Source organism: Triturus cristatus, chromosome 8, assembly GCF_964204655.1.
Source record: "Triturus cristatus chromosome 8, aTriCri1.1, whole genome shotgun sequence".
Classification (NCBI taxonomy): Eukaryota; Metazoa; Chordata; class Amphibia; order Caudata; family Salamandridae; genus Triturus; species Triturus cristatus.
This window is the reverse complement of record NC_140591.1, coordinates 923,773,724-923,792,042: the sequence shown is the minus strand read 5'-3', so window position 1 is coordinate 923,792,042 and position 18,319 is coordinate 923,773,724. Positions and strand designations below refer to the sequence as shown.

General features: G+C 46.7%; 1 protein-coding gene across 5 annotated transcripts in view; it reads left to right on the top strand.

Moving 5' to 3' along the window:
* RIOX2 (ribosomal oxygenase 2) overlaps positions 1-18,319 on the top strand; it is a 766,429-nt gene that overhangs the window by 250,673 nt on the left and 497,437 nt on the right. For all 5 annotated transcript variants that reach the window (XM_085622446.1, XM_085622442.1, XM_085622444.1 and 2 more), the window contains one exon: positions 7,361-7,792. In XM_085622446.1, the coding sequence (XP_085478572.1) occupies positions 7,364-7,792 (429 nt within the window). In that variant the 5' untranslated portion in view covers positions 7,361-7,363. The remainder of the gene's footprint in view (positions 1-7,360; positions 7,793-18,319) is intronic.

The following is an 18,319-nucleotide window of genomic DNA, read 5'->3' as shown; positions in this document are numbered from 1 at the left end:
ACTTTCACTTTCGCTGCCGCATGGCCGCTTTGCATAGCCAATAGGTCTCGCTTTTGGGACCTTATAAGTATTTAGTTATGCAACTGTTGCATAGCTAAACACTTATAAGGTCCCAAAGGCGAGACCTATTGGCTATGCCAATGATTGTTGATGTTGCCAATGGGGAAAAAAGAGAAAAATAATAAAATATATAATTTACAAAAAAATGAAACAGTTGGAAGGGATGATATCCCTTCATAGCCCATGGTGACATTTAAGAAAAATGTTTCTTGATCAAAATGGCTCCATGACATATCAAATCAACAATGCATAGATAATTGGTTAAGGCATCGTAACTTTGTGAAAAGCATAGGAAATGTGGAAATATTTGTATTACTAAATGATGCATAATGCACAGTGAATGTAGTCCGATTCAAGGGACTTGTTTTTCGATAAAACTTTTTTCTGTATATAATGAGCAGTTTGTAAGAAGACTCAGGGCTTTTGCTGTGGTGTTTTGAATCTCGTACGATTATCTTAAATTTGTATATATTCTATGTCTTGTAGCCCAGAAGAAGTCCCGGACGGGATGAAACTCGTTGACTCTGGCTAGTTGTTTTTTAAAAAAGAGATGATTAGGAATAAAGGTATCGACTTTTAAAGAAAAAGACATTTGAGTCTACATTATGTGACTGTTGGAATTCATTCTGAAATTACTATCAGGTCAAACTGTATTTAGGCAACATGTTTAGTTAATAGTTTTGAGTGCTGGATCACACATGTTCTGTAAGCCATTATGGAGTTTCTCCTCTGGGGAAGATTAAGATGACTGATCTTCCAGATTCGTCACCCTTTCTTTTTGAACTTCACTATAACCCACTTCAGTGATGGGTTTGATAATCATTGCTCCACTCTTTTGTAGATCACGTGGGGGATTCAGTGATGCAAAACGTCTCACTAATTACTTATTTTGTATTGCTAACCATCCTGTGACATTCAATCATGGTCCATAATGTCTGGACTGATATATGTGCAGAATATTTAGTTATAACTACATCTTTCATAGGGAATATTGTTTGTAACCTCTGTCTCCCTCCTACCATTAGTTAATTTTTTTTTTTTAGAGTTTTTCTGATGTGTTGGAACCACCCAGTAATGCTCCGCGGCTATCTTGATTGCTGTCAGCACCTTGTGTAGAGAAGAATCCTGCAAACTTCTTCTGGTCCTGCCATTGGTTTGCATGTTTTGCATATTGATTTATTTGGGAGGATAAAAAGAAGCGTAGGGTGCCCCCTGCCTGTACTTAACCTACCTCTACCAGCCCCTCCCAAAAAATTTCTGACCTCCTTAATTGTTGGACTTTGCCCACGGAAGAGAACATTAAAATTAACCTTTCTTTTATGAAGGGGTCTCCAGAAGAAGTCACCCTTCGCCAAAGGATTGACTTCCAAAGTTACTAGGTCCCTAGCTTGTTGTCCACTTTATAAGAAAGAACCATCTCCACTTGGTGGATAGGGTTCAGTCTGTATTCTCAAAGAAGACTGTCTAATCAACCAGTGGGGTATTAGATTTTCTAATACCTTAGCTTGCTTGGCCATGTCAGGTATCTTTGTTGTGGGCTGGAGCAATTAAGATGCTTGTCTTGCAAACTCTTCATGAGCAGTCAATCACTTTCTTAGGATAGTTTACATTTTTTGCCAGAAAGGTGGACATTGTGCCTCTGTTTCAGGCCAGAGAGTGACCTTGCCTTCAAGGGGCAGTCATGTTCTTTCTGCCTGCAGGCGGCCCCTGACCTGTTTGGGGTTTTCTCAACCTGCTGTGGACAATCTGTGCCATCGTTTCAGCTGAGGTCCACTCAGAGGACCGCAGGTCTTAAAAATCCTTTGAGTAGAACATGTTTGATCCCCCCCCCACCTTGTTGAATGAGCCCTTTGAGTCATTTTTCTCCAGCCTGGGTGAATTGATCCTGACTTCTCGGCGTCAAAGTCTGGTTGGGCTGGGGTTATCCTGCGAATCGTCCACCCGATCAACCGCAGGTTTTTCCCCTTAGTTTGGGGTCCTACCCATTAGGAAGAGGTTCTCCCTGCTATCATGGGTAAGCCCAGCATCGTCTCCAGAAGCAGAGGAATTGAGTGCAGGGGTGTATGCTCTCTCCAAGAATGCTTTTTTGAGCTGTTCAAAGATGTCTGTTTGGGGCATGATATCACTCTTCTTTTGGCCTTGAATTGCAAGTGAAGAACTTTGCCCCCTAAGTTTCTGTGAGTCTGACATGTCCAAACTCTTTTCCCACTTTCATGCTCTGGGCTTCTGCCAGTAGCAAGATTTGTCTATAAAGGGGTTCCAGAGCAGTATTAATGGCTCATTGTAATGAGGAGTCAATCGCCTCCACCAGGCCCTTCTCTAAGGAGAAAAATATTGATCTTCTTGAATCTCTCTAGGAGATCAGTTTGTCAAGAGCCTTCCATGGTGAGCAGGGTATATAGTATGTGCATGGCACAAGAGCAGCTATGCAGGAGGACTTCGACATCTTCTCGCCCCCCTCCCTTCACAGGGCTAAATGCTCACTCGTTGGGAATTGCAGTAGATGCTGGTAGGTCGAAAGTGAAAGTCTACTTTCCTTAGTAATTATTTAATCAGTTCAGTCTTGACAGACCGATAGACAGATTCATGCCGGAGACTCTCCATTTTTGAAGCCAAAAATGGCTTTATTTCGGTTGTCTGCCGCTTGATATTGCTTCTGCTTCAATAGAACACGAGGGAAATGCAACCTCACGATTCTTTTTTTTAATTCTAACACTTGCCTCTTCTAAAATGTTGGTATGTAAGGGCCTCATTGACTATTTTCAGACCCTCCAGGATTTCGCGGTTTGCCGCGAAATCGGCACTTTTGTAAAAATGCCGCGAGTCTTACAAAAGTGCCAGCGAAATCGGCACTTTTGTAAAAATGCCGCAAGTTTTACAAAAGTGCCTGCGAAGTCGGCAATGTACAACACCTGGACCTAATCCCGTCGTTGATGATGTTCTGCCCCCACAGGCAGAGGCGCAACTAGAGCCAATTTTTTGGGGGGCTAAGAAAAAAAATTCGGGGGGGGCTGAATCTTTAAGCAATAGGCAGAGTGGAGCTGCAGGGGATCTTGGAAGGGGTGAAACAACAGCGAGGCCTCATTAACATGCAAATGGTCTTTTAAAGACCTGTGAAGTGCTCGGGTGCGGCTGTGTATGTGTCCGGGAAGCTGTCCGGGCTGCCACACACGACGGGGGGTGGGGGGGGCTGAAGCCCTTTGCGTCCAATGGGTGTTGCGCGCCTGCCCACAGGGGTATCGATAACAACTCCCCATTAAACTCTTCTCCCCTCAATCAGGTCACCTGCTGTCCATACACTTCTGTGAGGTGGAGGCAGCATCTGATCTACTCAAGACATCTGATGGCCCAGCAAACCGGGAGCGCTTTCTACTCTGCAGGATCCTGATCCAATATAAATAAAGGACCTGATCCAAAAGGCCTTGAAGGCATGTAAAGCACAAGGGCAAAGAGCAACTCTGTGTGGTGCAGACCTGTGGGCTATTGCCAGCGCCTCTGACCTATCGCGGAGACCCTGATTAATCCCATGTAAAATATTAGGAGTGCCCCCGTACCTACTCATTTCCCGTTTCCTTGATATGATGTTAAAATTATAATCTTAATTTATTTATATAACATTAATTTAGAGGTTGACTTTTAAGTGCCATTTATTTAGGTCTAGCATGTGTGTTTTATTTTTTTTTATTTTACTGATATGGTTTTATAGGTTTTGTCCCAAAACGAACTATATTTGATTGATTGAGAATATATTTTTTTACATGCCAAACATTTTCAAGGCTTGGCTCGTGCATGGACTCTTTGAGCCAAGACTGACCCTTAGCTCGGCTTGTGGTTAATTTATTGGCTCACTCACCTCTGCTTAATAGAAATATCGATCCTGGGCAGAGATAACGTGTCTTTAATTATTCTGCAGTAAAACTAGGGGTTACCAGGGATTGTGTGCTAAATTCTGTATATTAGCTGGTTACAAATTGAGGCAAACGTGAGAGTATTTTTTACAAATATTCTTCCCTTCTGCAAATCAGGAAGTTAGCTTTAGGATGTGGGAAGAAGAAACCAGAATCATTTCGAGCTTTAAAATAAATGGTCAGTGGTAGGATTTCAAAAGGTTTGCATACTAATAAAGTCAGTTATTTTTCTCACAGTGGGCCTTTTCAGACCTGCTCAATGGGCTATGGCCTGTCCACAAAAGCGGTGTCCAGCCGCCCTCAGACTTTCAGGCGAGAAAAGGGTTAAGGATGTGCCAAACACCTGTCCCGCGATGTGTCAAAAGGTGTGATAACTGCTACCAACCTATACTAAAGCAAATGGAGAATTGCATTTCCAAATGATAACAGCCTTCACCTGTGGGCTGCTTCCTCTCTTCCATATTCCAGGTTGCCTATTCAAAGTGGAATTCTCTGCTAAAAGAGTTTCCATTGATTTAAGGCTGAAAATGAATGATTATGAGTAAAATAAAGTTCTGCAAAAATGCCGCTAAATTTCCTTATTTGTGCCGCTAAATTTCCATATTTGTGCCGCTAAATTTGCGAATCCATGCCGCTATATCCAGGAGAAAGCACTTACTTTCGAGCAGCGAAGAAAGTGGAAGTGCTGTTTTCTTTAGGGCTGTAATCTTTGCACTGCTCATCACTGATGGACACAGAATGATACAGAAATGGAGGAAGGGCATTTTAAGCGAAGGTGCACTTCTGTCGCACATTCATGCTGTATTGAATTAATGTGACCACAATTTAGGTTTATAGGCTGATGTTGTTGAAACCCCCGTCCCGTGTTTCTGAAAATAATTAGCAAATATTTAATCACATTTGCTGTGTTGAAGAAATATAGAATCGTGCACTTGTAATTTGAATATATGGTAGATCTAAATAAGTAGCGGTTAAAATACGTAGAGAATTGGAAAAACTGTCTCTTTTCAAGTGTATTCGTGGAGCAATTTATTTTTCTTACGAGACTACAGTATTCTCACTTCCTGTATCGAACCGAATTTCATATTTCCAACTTTGCTTGTCTGCACACTTGATGCAAGCCACAGCAGCTATGTTTGAAAATTGAATGTGAAATTCGCCACCTTAAATTTTGTTTGTGTACTTGCAGTTGTTTGAACTTTGCCTGGCCCAGGATTTCCAATAAATATTTTGAAAACACTTTACCTTTGCTACCGATCCATTACTTTTAATGAGCACTTGAAACACAAAAGCAAATTAGTAAAGTATTTGTGTAGGATGGCTTTTGCCAAACAGCGTACATTTCCATTGACGTCAGACAAAAAATTGTAAGTTCGTCATGAATAATTGCTAAACCACACCCTTAACTTAGAACCTATAAGCATTATCTGCCAGATTTACATATGTGAAGTTATTGAACACACCAAAATCCAAAAACAGCGCCCCTTTTTGTTGAGGAACGACTGGCTCTCAGGTTCAGTAGATACCAGGATGCTCCTACAACCATCACTTGCAGCTGCTCTCCTCCCACGTGGAGCAGGCACAGTTAAGCGAACAAAGTGGGCCTTCTGGGACCCTGCATTGCCTCCTCTCCCTCCTCTGAGGACATGTCTGATTCCCAGAGGAGATAAAGCTACAGATAGAACGCGCATCTTCAGTCAGGGCACCATAGTGTACTTATCTAGAACACACACTGGGCTTAGCTCCATTATTGTTGTGGATCAAGATCTGGACAAATCCGGAGTCAGAGTTGGTTTGTTCTTGCATTTCCGATTGTTTCGCTCTGAATGGGACAAGGCGAATTCCCTGGGTCCCTTATTTGAAGGGGACTTTTGAAGTAATAGCTCTAAAAGAGTTGTTCACAAATCCTGATTTGATCACCCCAAAAACAAGAATTAGTCTAAATATGTTATTTTAACCATCGCACAAATGTAAGGTTACGGAATGCACAGTCCATGTCTGGGTCACTAATCCTGTATATCGCTGTTATCTTTCTCTTTTTAGACTTTTGATGATACATTTTAAAGTGGCCTTCTCTGTTCAATGTGTTTGGGCACATGACCTACCTCCCTGTCTGTGTGACCAAATTACTAAACAAAGCACTTGTCACTTAATTTTGTTCTGCCCGTTATATGCGGACCCTAGACATGGTTTTTCAAGACCTGTTCTACGGCTATCCAACCTGAGATCCCACGCGAGTGGCCTGACTTTTTTACAAAATCTCCCAACTATAGATGTGTGTTTGGCTCTTCTCAACTTAATTAGGAAAGCGGTAGCAATTAGAAATAGATATGAGGATCTCACTTTGTTAGAGAGAACAGCCCCACCCCCCTCCCCTGTATTTTATAGATCTTTTAGCTTTCTAGCCTGCTGAATTTTTAAATTGGCCCATAACACGTTGCCTTTTTTTTTTAATAAGTCTGAGGATCTGCTCTTTGGATACTAGTATTTTTTAGCTCCTTTTTATTGAAAAATGATATTCTAACAATTGTATACTCTATGAAAAGTAGTTGCACTGTATATTTTTACTTCTGACTTGCTTGCCGAATAACATTTGATTTGATTTGACTGGTTCTTGGATTAAGAAGGCACCAGGATGCACCTACAACCCATCTCTTGCAGCTGCTTTCCTCCCACGTGGAGTAGGCACAGTTGTTCTGGGAACAAATGGGCCTTCTGGGACCCTGCGTTGCCTCTTCTTCCTCCCCTGAGTCTCAGGGGAGATAAAGGTACAGGTAGAACAGTCACCTTCAGTCAGGGCATCACTGTGCTTACTCACTTATTTGCAGTGCAGTCGCTGAACCTCAAGCCCACACCCTCAAGTCTGCTGGAAGTGGGGCCAGTGAAACATAAGAATGTGTGACCAGCACAACGTATACAATGTAACATAATGAAACTGGGGCCGCGCCGCTCGCCAGAGAGATCACTTTGAGCATGATAGTAAAGAAACCGACAAACCACAAGAGTTGGGAGCCGAAGTTTCCTTTTGTGGAGCAACCTGCAGATCAGACACGTCCCGAGTGTCCAATTTCAGGCTGTTAAAGTTTGGGCTAGCAGTCTCGCCAGTGTGAATCCTGGGAAGCGTGCCACCTCAAAGACAGAAGTACTTGTGTAAAGTAGATGTAATGGATATCCTTGATAAGGGTGTTAGTTCGCTATACAAGTCGACGTAACATTTTGCTTGCGTTTCAAATTCAAACCCTGACACAAATATTTATCCCATTAAAAAACCCTGAATGTTATTTTTATTCTGAAAAAACAACTGTTGAACTTTAAAACAGAAGAATGTGCTGTAAAGTGATATAACATGTGGAATTTCTAATGACGTTCTCTTTTCTTTACACATTCCGTAGAACATGCCAAAGAAAGGAAGACCCAACTCTGAAACAGAAAGCACAGGCCCCACTACTAAACTGGCAAAGATAGAAGAAGCAGACTCGCATTTCCATTTGGATTTTGACAGTCCTGTCACTCTTTTCGAAAGTTTGATTGCTCCGGTTACACAAGAGGAATTCTTCAAAACCTACTGGGAACACCAGCCATTGCTTATTAAGCGTGACAACCCAGCAATAGCTGCTTACTACCAATCTTTATTTCAAGTTACAGATTTGAAGGAGCTGTCTCGCCTGGGCATTTATTATGGAAGGGATGTTAATGTTTGTCGATGTGTGAATGGAAAAAAAAAAGTGTTGAACAAAAATGGAAAAGTGAACTTTATGCAACTTAAAAAGGATTTTGATCAGAACAAAGCCACAATTCAATTTCATCAGCCTCAAAGGTTTAAGGTAACACATTCAGCATCTTACGTTGTTAATTTTAATTGGAAGAAAAATAACATTCTTGATCAATATAATTGTGCTTTCAATAGTTGATGTTTAATCTGATCCCCAAGTCAAAGTTGCCTGTTGCCTCAGCCACTAGTGTTTTAACATGTTGCGCAAAGAAAAATTTAACCAGTCCTTAGAAAGTCCATTAATTGAGATTTTCTTAGCTTGTGCAGACACAATTAAAATTCAAATGAAGACAACAGCATTGTAATTCGCCTTTAATTGCAACTCTCAAATGCAAGAACATTATTACAAAGCACCTGAGATGCAATTGAGGCATAGGTTTCTTTTTTTCTTTTTTATAAAACTTTATTGAAAACATTGGCATGTTAAACAGCAAGGACCCAGCATTTCCACATACAGAGCGATAAAACATTAAAGATTTCTTCATCACAGTGCAGCATCGATGTATACAGGAATGTCACATTATCCAATATTATCAACCCCCTCCCCCAGACACCCCGGTGGCTCACATATCTCCCCCCGGAACGTATTCCAAGGCCCCCAAATTTGAGACCACTTCTTCGGGCATCCCCTGGAAACATAGATAGGTATCTCAGTCACCGTACACCAATCCATATCTCTGGCCCAGTCCGCAATGCTTGGTGAAGTCGGAGCTTTCCACAATCTTGTGATATTGCGCTTTGCCACCATAGAACCCAAAGTGACCCATATCCTCTCTTTGGCCGTAAGGTCAGTGGGGTCCCATATGTTTAACAAAATCAATTTGATGTTGCTTTGTACTTGTTGCTCCAAAACTTCCTCCATCATTGCCACCACCCCCCTCCCAGAATTTCTGAATCATCTCACATTCCCAGAGTGTATGGATGAAGGTACCCTCCTGCCCGCAATGTCGTGTACAGCCACTATCTTGGGCGTATCCCATATGAACCAATGAAGGACCTGACAGGTATGTCCTATGGAGGATTTTTTGCTGAACCAGTCGGAGTCTGGAGGAGATGGCAACTTCTCGGGGTGAAGCCGCTGCGGCTCGCCACTCCTCGTTGTCCAAGCCTGCAACATCGTGGTCCCATTTACCTCTTAACTGTGATAGGGGATCGGACATATTATTGATACGTTTCTTGTAAATGAGGGCTATGGCCTTTTCTGGCAAATCGCCATCCAGAATCCTGTCCTCAAGAAGGGAGGACTCTAGGAGGTCCGTTCCCTTAGGTAGTGCCGATAGTAATGCATGTCTAATTTGAAGATATCGGAACTGCTCAGAGCTGGCCATTTCAAACTCGTGACGTAATTGGGAGAATGGTATGACATTACCGGACTTCCAAAGGTCCCCAATTCTGGAAATACCAATCGTGTCCCATTTATCGAACCCCAGGGAGCACGATAGGTGACCTAGATGGCCACAATGCCAGAGTGGCGTTGCTTGAGTAAGTTTGCCCTCCCACCCCAGGCTTTTAGTAGCATCATTCCATATTTGCACGGTGTGCTTAGTTGAGCCGGACAAAACATTTTTTAGAGACTTTGTGTACAGTGCGCCCTCAAACCCACCCCCGGGGAGGAGCCATCGATCGATCCGAAATGCCGGGTCATCATCTGCCTATAGGTGCATTGGTTAATGGCAGCAAGCTGCGAGGCCCAGTAATATCTTTTCAGGTCGGGGAGTTCAATGCCGCCGTCGAACCATCCCAGTGTGAGCTTGTGTGTGGCGATGCAAGGTGGTTTACCCTCCCAAAGCAAATCCCTCACCGCGCCCTCCAGTTCTTTAAAGTACGACGCCGCGACCGGAAGGGGAGTATTATGCAACACGTACAGCAGATGAGGGAGGGACATCCTTTTGAATAGGGCAGCACGTCCCAGGAGGGTCAAGGGGAGCGATTTCCAGTGCTGGACATCAGATTAAAGGCGCGCTTGTGGTGGCCGGAGGTTGGTGTTATAAAATCGCGTCAGGTCTTTAGATACCCAGATTCCCAGATATTTGAAGCCTCCGTCAGCAGGCAATTTCGGGAAAGTCAAGGCCTTTGCCCACTAAGAACGTAAATCACCGACTTGGACCAATTGATCCGGTAGCCTGCGAAGCTACCAAAAATGTGGAATATATCCATCACCACATTAAGAGACGCCGCCGGGGAGGCGAGATAAAGCAAGATGTCGTCCGCATACAGTGATATGCGGTCCTCCCACCCATAGGTCCATTTAAGGCCCCGAATGGCGGGGTCCTGCCGGATCCACGCTGCGAGAGGTTCCAGGGCAAAGGCAAAGAGGAGCGGCAACAGGGGGCAACCCTGCCTGGTGCCCCTACCGAGAGAGAAGACAGGAGGCATCCGATTGTTTACGACCACTTGCGCCAACGGTTGACAACATAGGAGACGCACCCATTTAATAAATTCCGGACCGAATCCTAGCTTGTGAAGAACCGCAAACATGTAGGACCATTCAATGGTGTCAAATGCCGAAGCGGCGTCCAGAGATACCACCACAGCATCTTCCCTAATCGTATCTGCCCTGCAAAGCACTGCGTGCAGTCAACGGAGGTTAAGAGATGTGTGTGATCTTGCCGGCATGAACCCGGACTGGTCTGGGTGCACCAAATTGGGAAGAACTTGTAACAGACGGGTGGGAAGAACTTTTGCAAGGATTTTGGCCTCGCAATTGAGCGAGATGGGCCTTTATGAGTAATACAAGTCGGCGGGCTTACCCGCCTTGTGGATAACAAAAATATTGGCCAATCTGTGATCCTCAGGAAGGATTCCTAGTTCTTTACTTTCTCTATACATGGCAGTGAGAAAAGGGACGGTCATGCCGGCCGTCAACTTAAATAATTCTATAGGGATCCCGTCTGGGCCCAACGCTCCCCTACCCCCCCATCCCCGCAGATCCTAGATGGCCCTCTCCACTTCGGTTACTGTGATATCACGGTCTAGGTCAAGACTCTCCTCCACTCTAACAACCGGCATCTGTATATCTCAGAGGAGGGAAGAAGCCTCTTCCTCTGTATAGGTTGTACTAGAAGAGTACAGGGAGTGGTTATATCTACCAAATGCATCTGCAATGTCCTGCGGAGCTGTGATACGGTAGTGAGAATCAGTGGCAAGTTCAACCACAACGCACCACGCCCCATCTCTGCGATCCATCCTGGCCAACAATTTGCCTGCCTTATCGCCTACATCTTAGACCCTACTAAGGGTAGCCCAATATTACGCCTTAGCTGCATCTGTGGCCAGGTCCAGGAGCTCCTTGGTTTTAATGCGGAGCTGCTGGCGCACAACTTCCGAGTCTTGCGATCTAACTGCACGTTCCAGTTCTAGGATCTCATCCTCTATACGCGTTATAGCGACCGCCTACTCCTTGCGTTGCCCTGCGATTAGACCCAGGACCACCCCCGAACGACAGTTTTATAGGCCTCCCATAGTGAGACAGATGAACTGACAGACCCCAGATTTTCTTGGAAGTACAACTCCGTTTCAGTCAGAACCTTGTCCCTAATGGAGGGGGTTGTGAGATACCACAAGTTGATCGGCGCCACCAGGCCGACCGAGGGTTCCCCCACCTCCAGTCTACACAGAACTGGGGAGTGGTCCGATATTCCCCTGGCGTGTCTTATTTCTTTGACAGTGTGGAGATGATGTGTCAGTGTGAGCACATAGTCAATGCGTGACATGGTCCCGTGGGGACCCGAGAGATGTGTGTATTGAAGATCCACTGGGTGCAGGAACCTCCAGACATTCGCTAGTCTCATTGCACCTAAGAAACTATGAATCCGTTTACGGGATTGTGGCAGGTCTTTCTGGGGCCAACAGTCCAGGAAATCTGAGACAATAGATTTAAAGTCCCCCCCCATCAATAACCATCAGTCCGGCAAACCCAGCAGTAGGTCGCCAAGATCAATAAAGGCCTGTGTATGGAGGCCCGGTGGAATGTATACTGAGATCAAGTTAAGGGTGGCACCCTCCCAAGTTCAGGACAGTCGCAAATCTACTCAGTGGGTCCGTGCGGACCGTACTAATCGTGAAGGGGAAGGATTTGCAAATGAGGATGCCCACCCCCCGGGAACCGGAGCCAAAAGCGGAGTTAGCAACCAACTGAAAACCCCATAGAGACAGGGCCCTACAACCATTGCCCAACAGGTGTGTGTCCTGCAGAAACACAACATCCGGTGAGTGTTGTTTCAGGAATTGGAGAACCACCCCTCTCTTTATTCTATCCCCCAGCCCATTCACATTCCATGAGAGCAAGGTAAGTTTTTGTCTACTCGTAGTACACATCACTCTGGTTTAAAAATGCGATATATCCCGGGGAGGAGCACGTCAGAGGGAAGATAAGAACAAGCATTGGCATAGCCAATAGGTCTCGCTTTTGGGACCTTATAAGTATTTAGATAGGCAGCACAATATCCTTTGTGCAACAACATTAACTGTTGCATGGTTAAACACTTATAAGGCACCAAAGGCGAGACCTATTGTCTATGCCAATCCTTTTTATTTATTTGTAAAGGACAAGCAGTGCGATCAGGCTCCGGCTGCCACTTAGAGGTAGACAGAGAGAGGTGTGGAGAGAGAGAGAGGTGGAAAGAGAGAGAGAGGTGTGGAGAGAGGTGTGTGGAGAGAGAGAGAGGGGTGTGGAGAGAGAGAGAGGGGTGTGGAGAGAGAGAGAGAGAGGGGTGTGGAGAGAGAGAGAGAGAGGTGTGGAGAGAGAGAGAGAGAGGGGTGTGGAGAGAGAGAGAGAGAGAGGTGTGGAGAGAGAGAGAGGTGTGGAGAGAGAGAGAGAGAGAGAGAGTTGTGGAGAGAGAGAGAGGTGTGGAGAGAGAGAGAGGTGTGGAGAGAGAGAGAGGTGTAGAGAGAGAGAGGGGTGTAGAGAGAGAGAGGGGGAGAGAGAGAGGGGTGTGTAGAGCGAGAGAGGGGGAGAGAGAGAGGGGTGTGTAGAGCGAGAGAGGGGTGTGTAGAGAGAGAGAGAGAGAGGTGTGTAGAGAGAGCGAGAGAGAGAGGGGTGTGGAGAGAGAGAGAGGTGTGGAGAGAGGTGTGGAGAGAGAGAGAGTTGTAGAGAGAGAGGGGTGTAGAGAGAGAGAGAGAGGTGTGTAGAGAGAGAGAGAGGGGTGTGTAGAGAGAGAGAGAGAGAGAGAGAGGTGTGGAGAGAGAGAGGTGTGGAGAGAGAGAGAGGTGTGGAGAGAGAGAGAGAGGTGTGGAGAGAGAGAGAGGTGTGGAGAGAGAGAGAGGTGTGGAGAGAGAGAGAGAGGTGTGGAGAGAGAGAGAGAGGTGTGGAGAGAGAGAGAGGTGTGGAGAGAGAGAGAGGTGTGGAGAGAGAGGTGTGGAGAGAGAGGTGTGGAGAGAGAGGTGTGGAGAGAGAGGTGTGGAGAGAGAGGGGTGTAGAGAGAGAGAGGGGTGTAGAGAGAGGGGTGTGTAGAGCGAGAGAGGGGTGTGTAGAGAGAGAGAGGTGTGTGGAGAGAGGTGTGGAGAGAGAGGTGTGGAGAGAGAGGTGTGGAGAGAGAGAGAGGGGGGTGTAGAGAGAGGGGGGTGTAGAGAGAGAGAGGGGTGTAGAGAGAGAGGGGTGTAGAGAGAGAGGGGTGTAGAGAGAGAGAGGGGTGTAGAGAGAGAGGGGTGTAGAGAGAGAGGGGTGTAGAGAGAGAGGTGTAGAGAGAGGTGTGTAGAGAGAGCGAGGTGTGTAGAGAGAGAGAGAGAGAGAGAGAGGTGTGTAGAGAGAGAGAGGTGTGTAGAGAGAGAGAGAGAGAGCGCGAGGTGTGTAGAGAGAGAGAGGTGTGTAGAGAGAGAGAGACAGGTGTGTAGAGAGAGAGAGAGATGTGTAGAGAGAGGTGTAGAGGTAGACATTGACTGCAGGAGAATTAATTTCCTTGGATGCTGGGAGGCATGGAAGGCATGGCAAAAGCATCCCACTATAAGTTGCAGAACTCAGTTTGCTATTGTCCCCAGTGACTCAGCCATCATGCGTATTCTTTTACTCCTTGAGGCAAGCCTACGTTTTAGCATCTGCGAAATTTTCATTTTGGCTTTTTCCTGAAAATATGAAAGTTTACCTGGCATAAGGGAACGCTTGTTAAGTACTTACAAAGAAAAAAAAACTCTGAAAAAATAGCAGCCTGTTCTAGTGAGCACTAATCTAGGGCCACCTGAATGTACTTGCATGTGCGGACCGTTACCAGCACATGCAACATCCACACAGAATAGTAAGGAGCTGTGAACTATGACACGCCACGCCGAGGAGGCCCAGGGTGAAGATGCAACCTTTCTGCGGCCTTCTGGGCCTGTGCGCTGTTATTTTCAGAGGCCACTGGTGAACTTTGTGGAGTAAGACGATCCATTTCATAGCACCAGTCCTAGATAACACAATATTAGTGTGTGCAGGTTCTTCTCGGGACCGTAAGTCCAAGGTAATCTTTACATTGGGTGTTCCATTAAACAAAGACAGCTGTACCCTTCCTCACACGTGGTTAAATATTAGAAAATGCCATACCAGCACCATAAGTGAAGGTGCCCTTTGTAGTCTTCTCTGTACCCTCCCTCGTGAGGCTGACGTCAGCTAGGCACTCTTCAGAGGGAGGCAACTTCACATGCCAGTGCAAAGACACCACACGCTGGGAAGCTCACACCCTGGGGAGTGGAGGAGGGAGGCTATAAACAAAAGGCATTCGACGTCCAGCGTGATAATCACATCACCACCAAGTTGGACCCTGGGCACAGTCCAGCCAAATTTTTAAAGCCAGAATGAACTTAACAATTCCCAGAGACACCCAGCTTCCAAGGCTGAAACTAGACGGAGGACAGGACAGAGGAAGACATAGGCTTAAAGTAATGAAACTTACTGGTAAGACTTAAACACTCATTCAGGTGAAAACGCTTGACTTTGACGACTGTTAACCAGTGGCAACGTCTGTGATCCATGGCTTGCCTCTACTACCCCTTGCACTATGCACTGTCCTCTCAACCCCCTCTCTCAGGAGTCATGAAGGCAGCAGCGAAAACATAAATAACCCGGATCTCAGTGCCTGAATACTCTCTGTAGCTTCCACTTACTGCAGTTTCTTCAACTCTCAGAAGCACAAGCAGGAAGTGGGATAAGGGAGGGGGTGGCAAATGGTGATCACTTTCGCGGCAGTTTTGATGTTCTCAGTGGCCTCGCGGCTCACTGAGAACATCAAAGCCGCCGCGAAAGTGATCAGCAGGCAGACAAATGGTGCGCGCGCCCGGCGCACATGCACTGTAGTTGGCGGCCTGTTTGCACTTCCAAATCTCGCTTTCTTTAGCTCTCGCCAGAGCAGCGCTAAAGCGCTGGCTCAGGCGAGACCTAAAAAAGGTCATTACAGCACGATAGTCCATGAGAGCTTGACTAACACCTTGACTGCTGCAATTAGTATCTGCTTCCGACAGGAGAGCAAAATAAGGGACTGACTACCCATAGTACCCATCATGCAGATTCAAAGGTATGAGGTAATCTGGAGAGAAGCACAACATAGGGGAGATGAGGAAGAATTCTGCTACATTCCTGAACGCTGCGGCCAATGAGAGCACTACAAACACTAATGAGCATCCGAGACTAATCGAATATGACATGCCTGAACCAAAATAATACCAAGCTCAAAACACAAATGCAAACCCCACCCACCCTCCCCGCAGACCCAACATACATCCCTCCCCCTCCCTGCCTCCCTGCTCGGTGGTAACAAAACCTCCCGCCCCCCCCAAACTAGCAGAATGCCTATCGCCCACCCTTCCAAGAACTTACGGGGTTGTGCAGCCGAACCGAGCACCCATTTTTCAGAAATGTTTGTTGTACCAACAGTAACAGTAAAAATCTAACATGTTTATACTAGAGCAGCAGCTAGGGCCCAGGATACACCACCTGTTTAATCGGGGAACAGGCAAAATTTGGGTAGAACAGTTCCGCCAAGTCATATATGACAGAATAACTCAAAATAACAAAGTCTGACACTTATGGCGGAGGAAAGTCTATCCCCACAACCCTCTGTCTATCCGGACCATTCCATCTCCCCAAGGGAAAAACATACAGACCAGTCATTCGGCACCACCCACCGCTTCACTCAAGTCTTGCCGTGGCAAGCCACCACCAGAAGCTTGGGCGTCTCCGTCCATCCTCGCGCCACGGTCATGGTTGTTGCGGCGGCCCGCTGTGCGCCAGCCCTTGAGCCAGTCCCAGGTCTCCTCCGGAGTGGTGAAGAACCAGGATTTTCCCTCCGATTCCACTCTCAACTTGGCCCGGGAACATCATAGCATATTTCAAGTCCTTGTCGCGGAGCGCCTTTTTCACTTCCAAGAAGGATGGCATCCCTGCCATGGAAGTTGAAAATCCTGGCAAGGAGTGGACGCGGGGGGGGGGGGGGGGGGGGCGGCTAGCGGCCTCGGTCGACCTCCTGGCACTCGGCGCTTTCGTTCTACCGAAAAGTTGTTGGAGAGTTCCCGCGGCTTGAGGTAAGTAGTGATCAGCTCTTCCACGAAAAGGTCTGCCAATGGCCCCTCTGCTCGTTCCGGTACCCCAATTATGCGGACGTTATTGCGCCTGGAACGCCCTTCATAGTCATCCAACTGTGCTTCGAGCTTCGCAGCGTGCGTTTGCAGGTCATCCACTTTTCTCTGCAACAATGATGTGTCTTCAACAAGGGAGGTCGCCTTGATTTCGACATCTTTTAGGTGCGAGTTCATTGAGCGCATATCTTCTCTGATGAGGGACACCTCGGTGGACACCGAGTCAATGCGCGACTCCAAAGATGTGTGGACGGTAGTGATGGCTTCCAGAATGTCCTGCAACGTAGGTTCCTTTTGCTTCCCACCGGACTCAGACTTGTCGGATGTGGGTGGTCCTCCCTTGGGGCTCGCGCCAGGGCCTACCTCCCAAGCATATTTTGTCAGTTTGGCCTGAAGCGCTGCCTTCGAACTGCGACCCCCGCCATGATATAGGCAGATCCCTCCTATGGAGCTTACTTGCAGTTGGGTCCGGTTACCATACGTGGCAGAAGCAGAGAGATCACCAATGGCAGCCCCATGGTGAGATGTAGTCCGTTAATAGCAGGAGCACGTGTCTCAGGTTACCCGCTTTTGGGATCTTCCAATACCTGGGTGTTATCAAGTGCATGCCAGGGCCGTTCTGAGAACGCGCCTCGGCAGTGCACCCGAGTCCCCGTTAGGGGCGGGAGGGTCTGCACCGCAGGGGCAACTCACGGAGGTCAGTGCTCTTCCGCGCAACGACTTTTGAGGTCAGTAAAGCAGGGCAGCAATGTGAAGATGCTAAGTAGCCACGGGGGTACTGCAGCGTCAGGGCTAGCAAGCCCTTCTACGTTATATCACAGGTTCTAAAAAACGGTTCCAGACTTCAGCCGTCCTCTTTTGTGGGCAGTCGTTGCAGGCATGCTGCTGCGATACCGGCCCCGTGCTTCCATGAGACATGGAGCCGCGGGACGTCCCGCTAGCAGCTCAACGATCAGCCCGGTCTCATATCTTCCACCCGGCCGGCGCGGGGCTGCCACCTCACCGCTATCCCTTCACCAGTGTTGTGATCTGCAACAGAGGCCGATGCAGGTGCCGGTGCCAAGATTTTGTGTCTGCCGGCCGCTCTGACTTTCACTCAGCTCCCAGCCCATCCTTACGCCGGGGCATCGGCGGCGGCCCCAAATGGTGACAACCATGGTCCAGGGTCCCCCCGCCAGACTCGGCTGGAGGCCGCTTGCAGACGCGCAGCAATCCAGGTGCCAGAGGCAATTGCCTCGACGATCACACGCAGTCAGGAACATACACAGCCGCCAGGACGCATGGTCGCGCCTCCGTCCTGATGGCGTAGATCTCGCCGTGGACGTTCCACACCTCCCTCCCAGCCACAGGAGGTATCGATCAGCTCCGTAGCCCTTCTGGTTACCGTTTTTGATAGATAAGCCCCAGTTTAGGCAAAATTGAACGGATGTTCGACGGGGTTAGTGCTCTGTCGGCGGGGTCGACAGATTAGGCGGCCATCTTGTTGCTCGGCTTGGCCACGCCCCCCGAGGCATAGGTTTCTGATGCTACATATACATCCTCCAGACTAAGTATCCTTTTGGGTAGCTTCTATTACCTCTTTTCAATGTCCTTGATATTCTAAGAATAACAGCGTGTTTGTAGAAAATTATTACTATTTATTTTCTTCCTTCCCATATATATTTTCTTGGTTGTATTAGCTGCTTATACCTTTATTACACCGGTCATTTCTTTTTAATCCTTCGCATGCCTTTCACTTTTTGTCACTTTGCTGGTCTTGTAGCTCATTTGTATTTAGTATGAGCTGTGTTTTTCAGTTTTAAACATTTCTTGTTTGCCTAAACATGAAATCTGACTCTTTTTCATAGTTGTTTTAATTGGCAAACATTATCAATTATATGAAAGTATGATTGGATTTATGATTTGTATCATCTTAATTCACTTGTATTGTTTATGCTGTTGTATTATGTAATACATATTCTGAAATATTCATTATTTGCTAAGATGTAGGACAATCACAAACCTTAAATGAAACAGTTTACAACTGTTCTATATT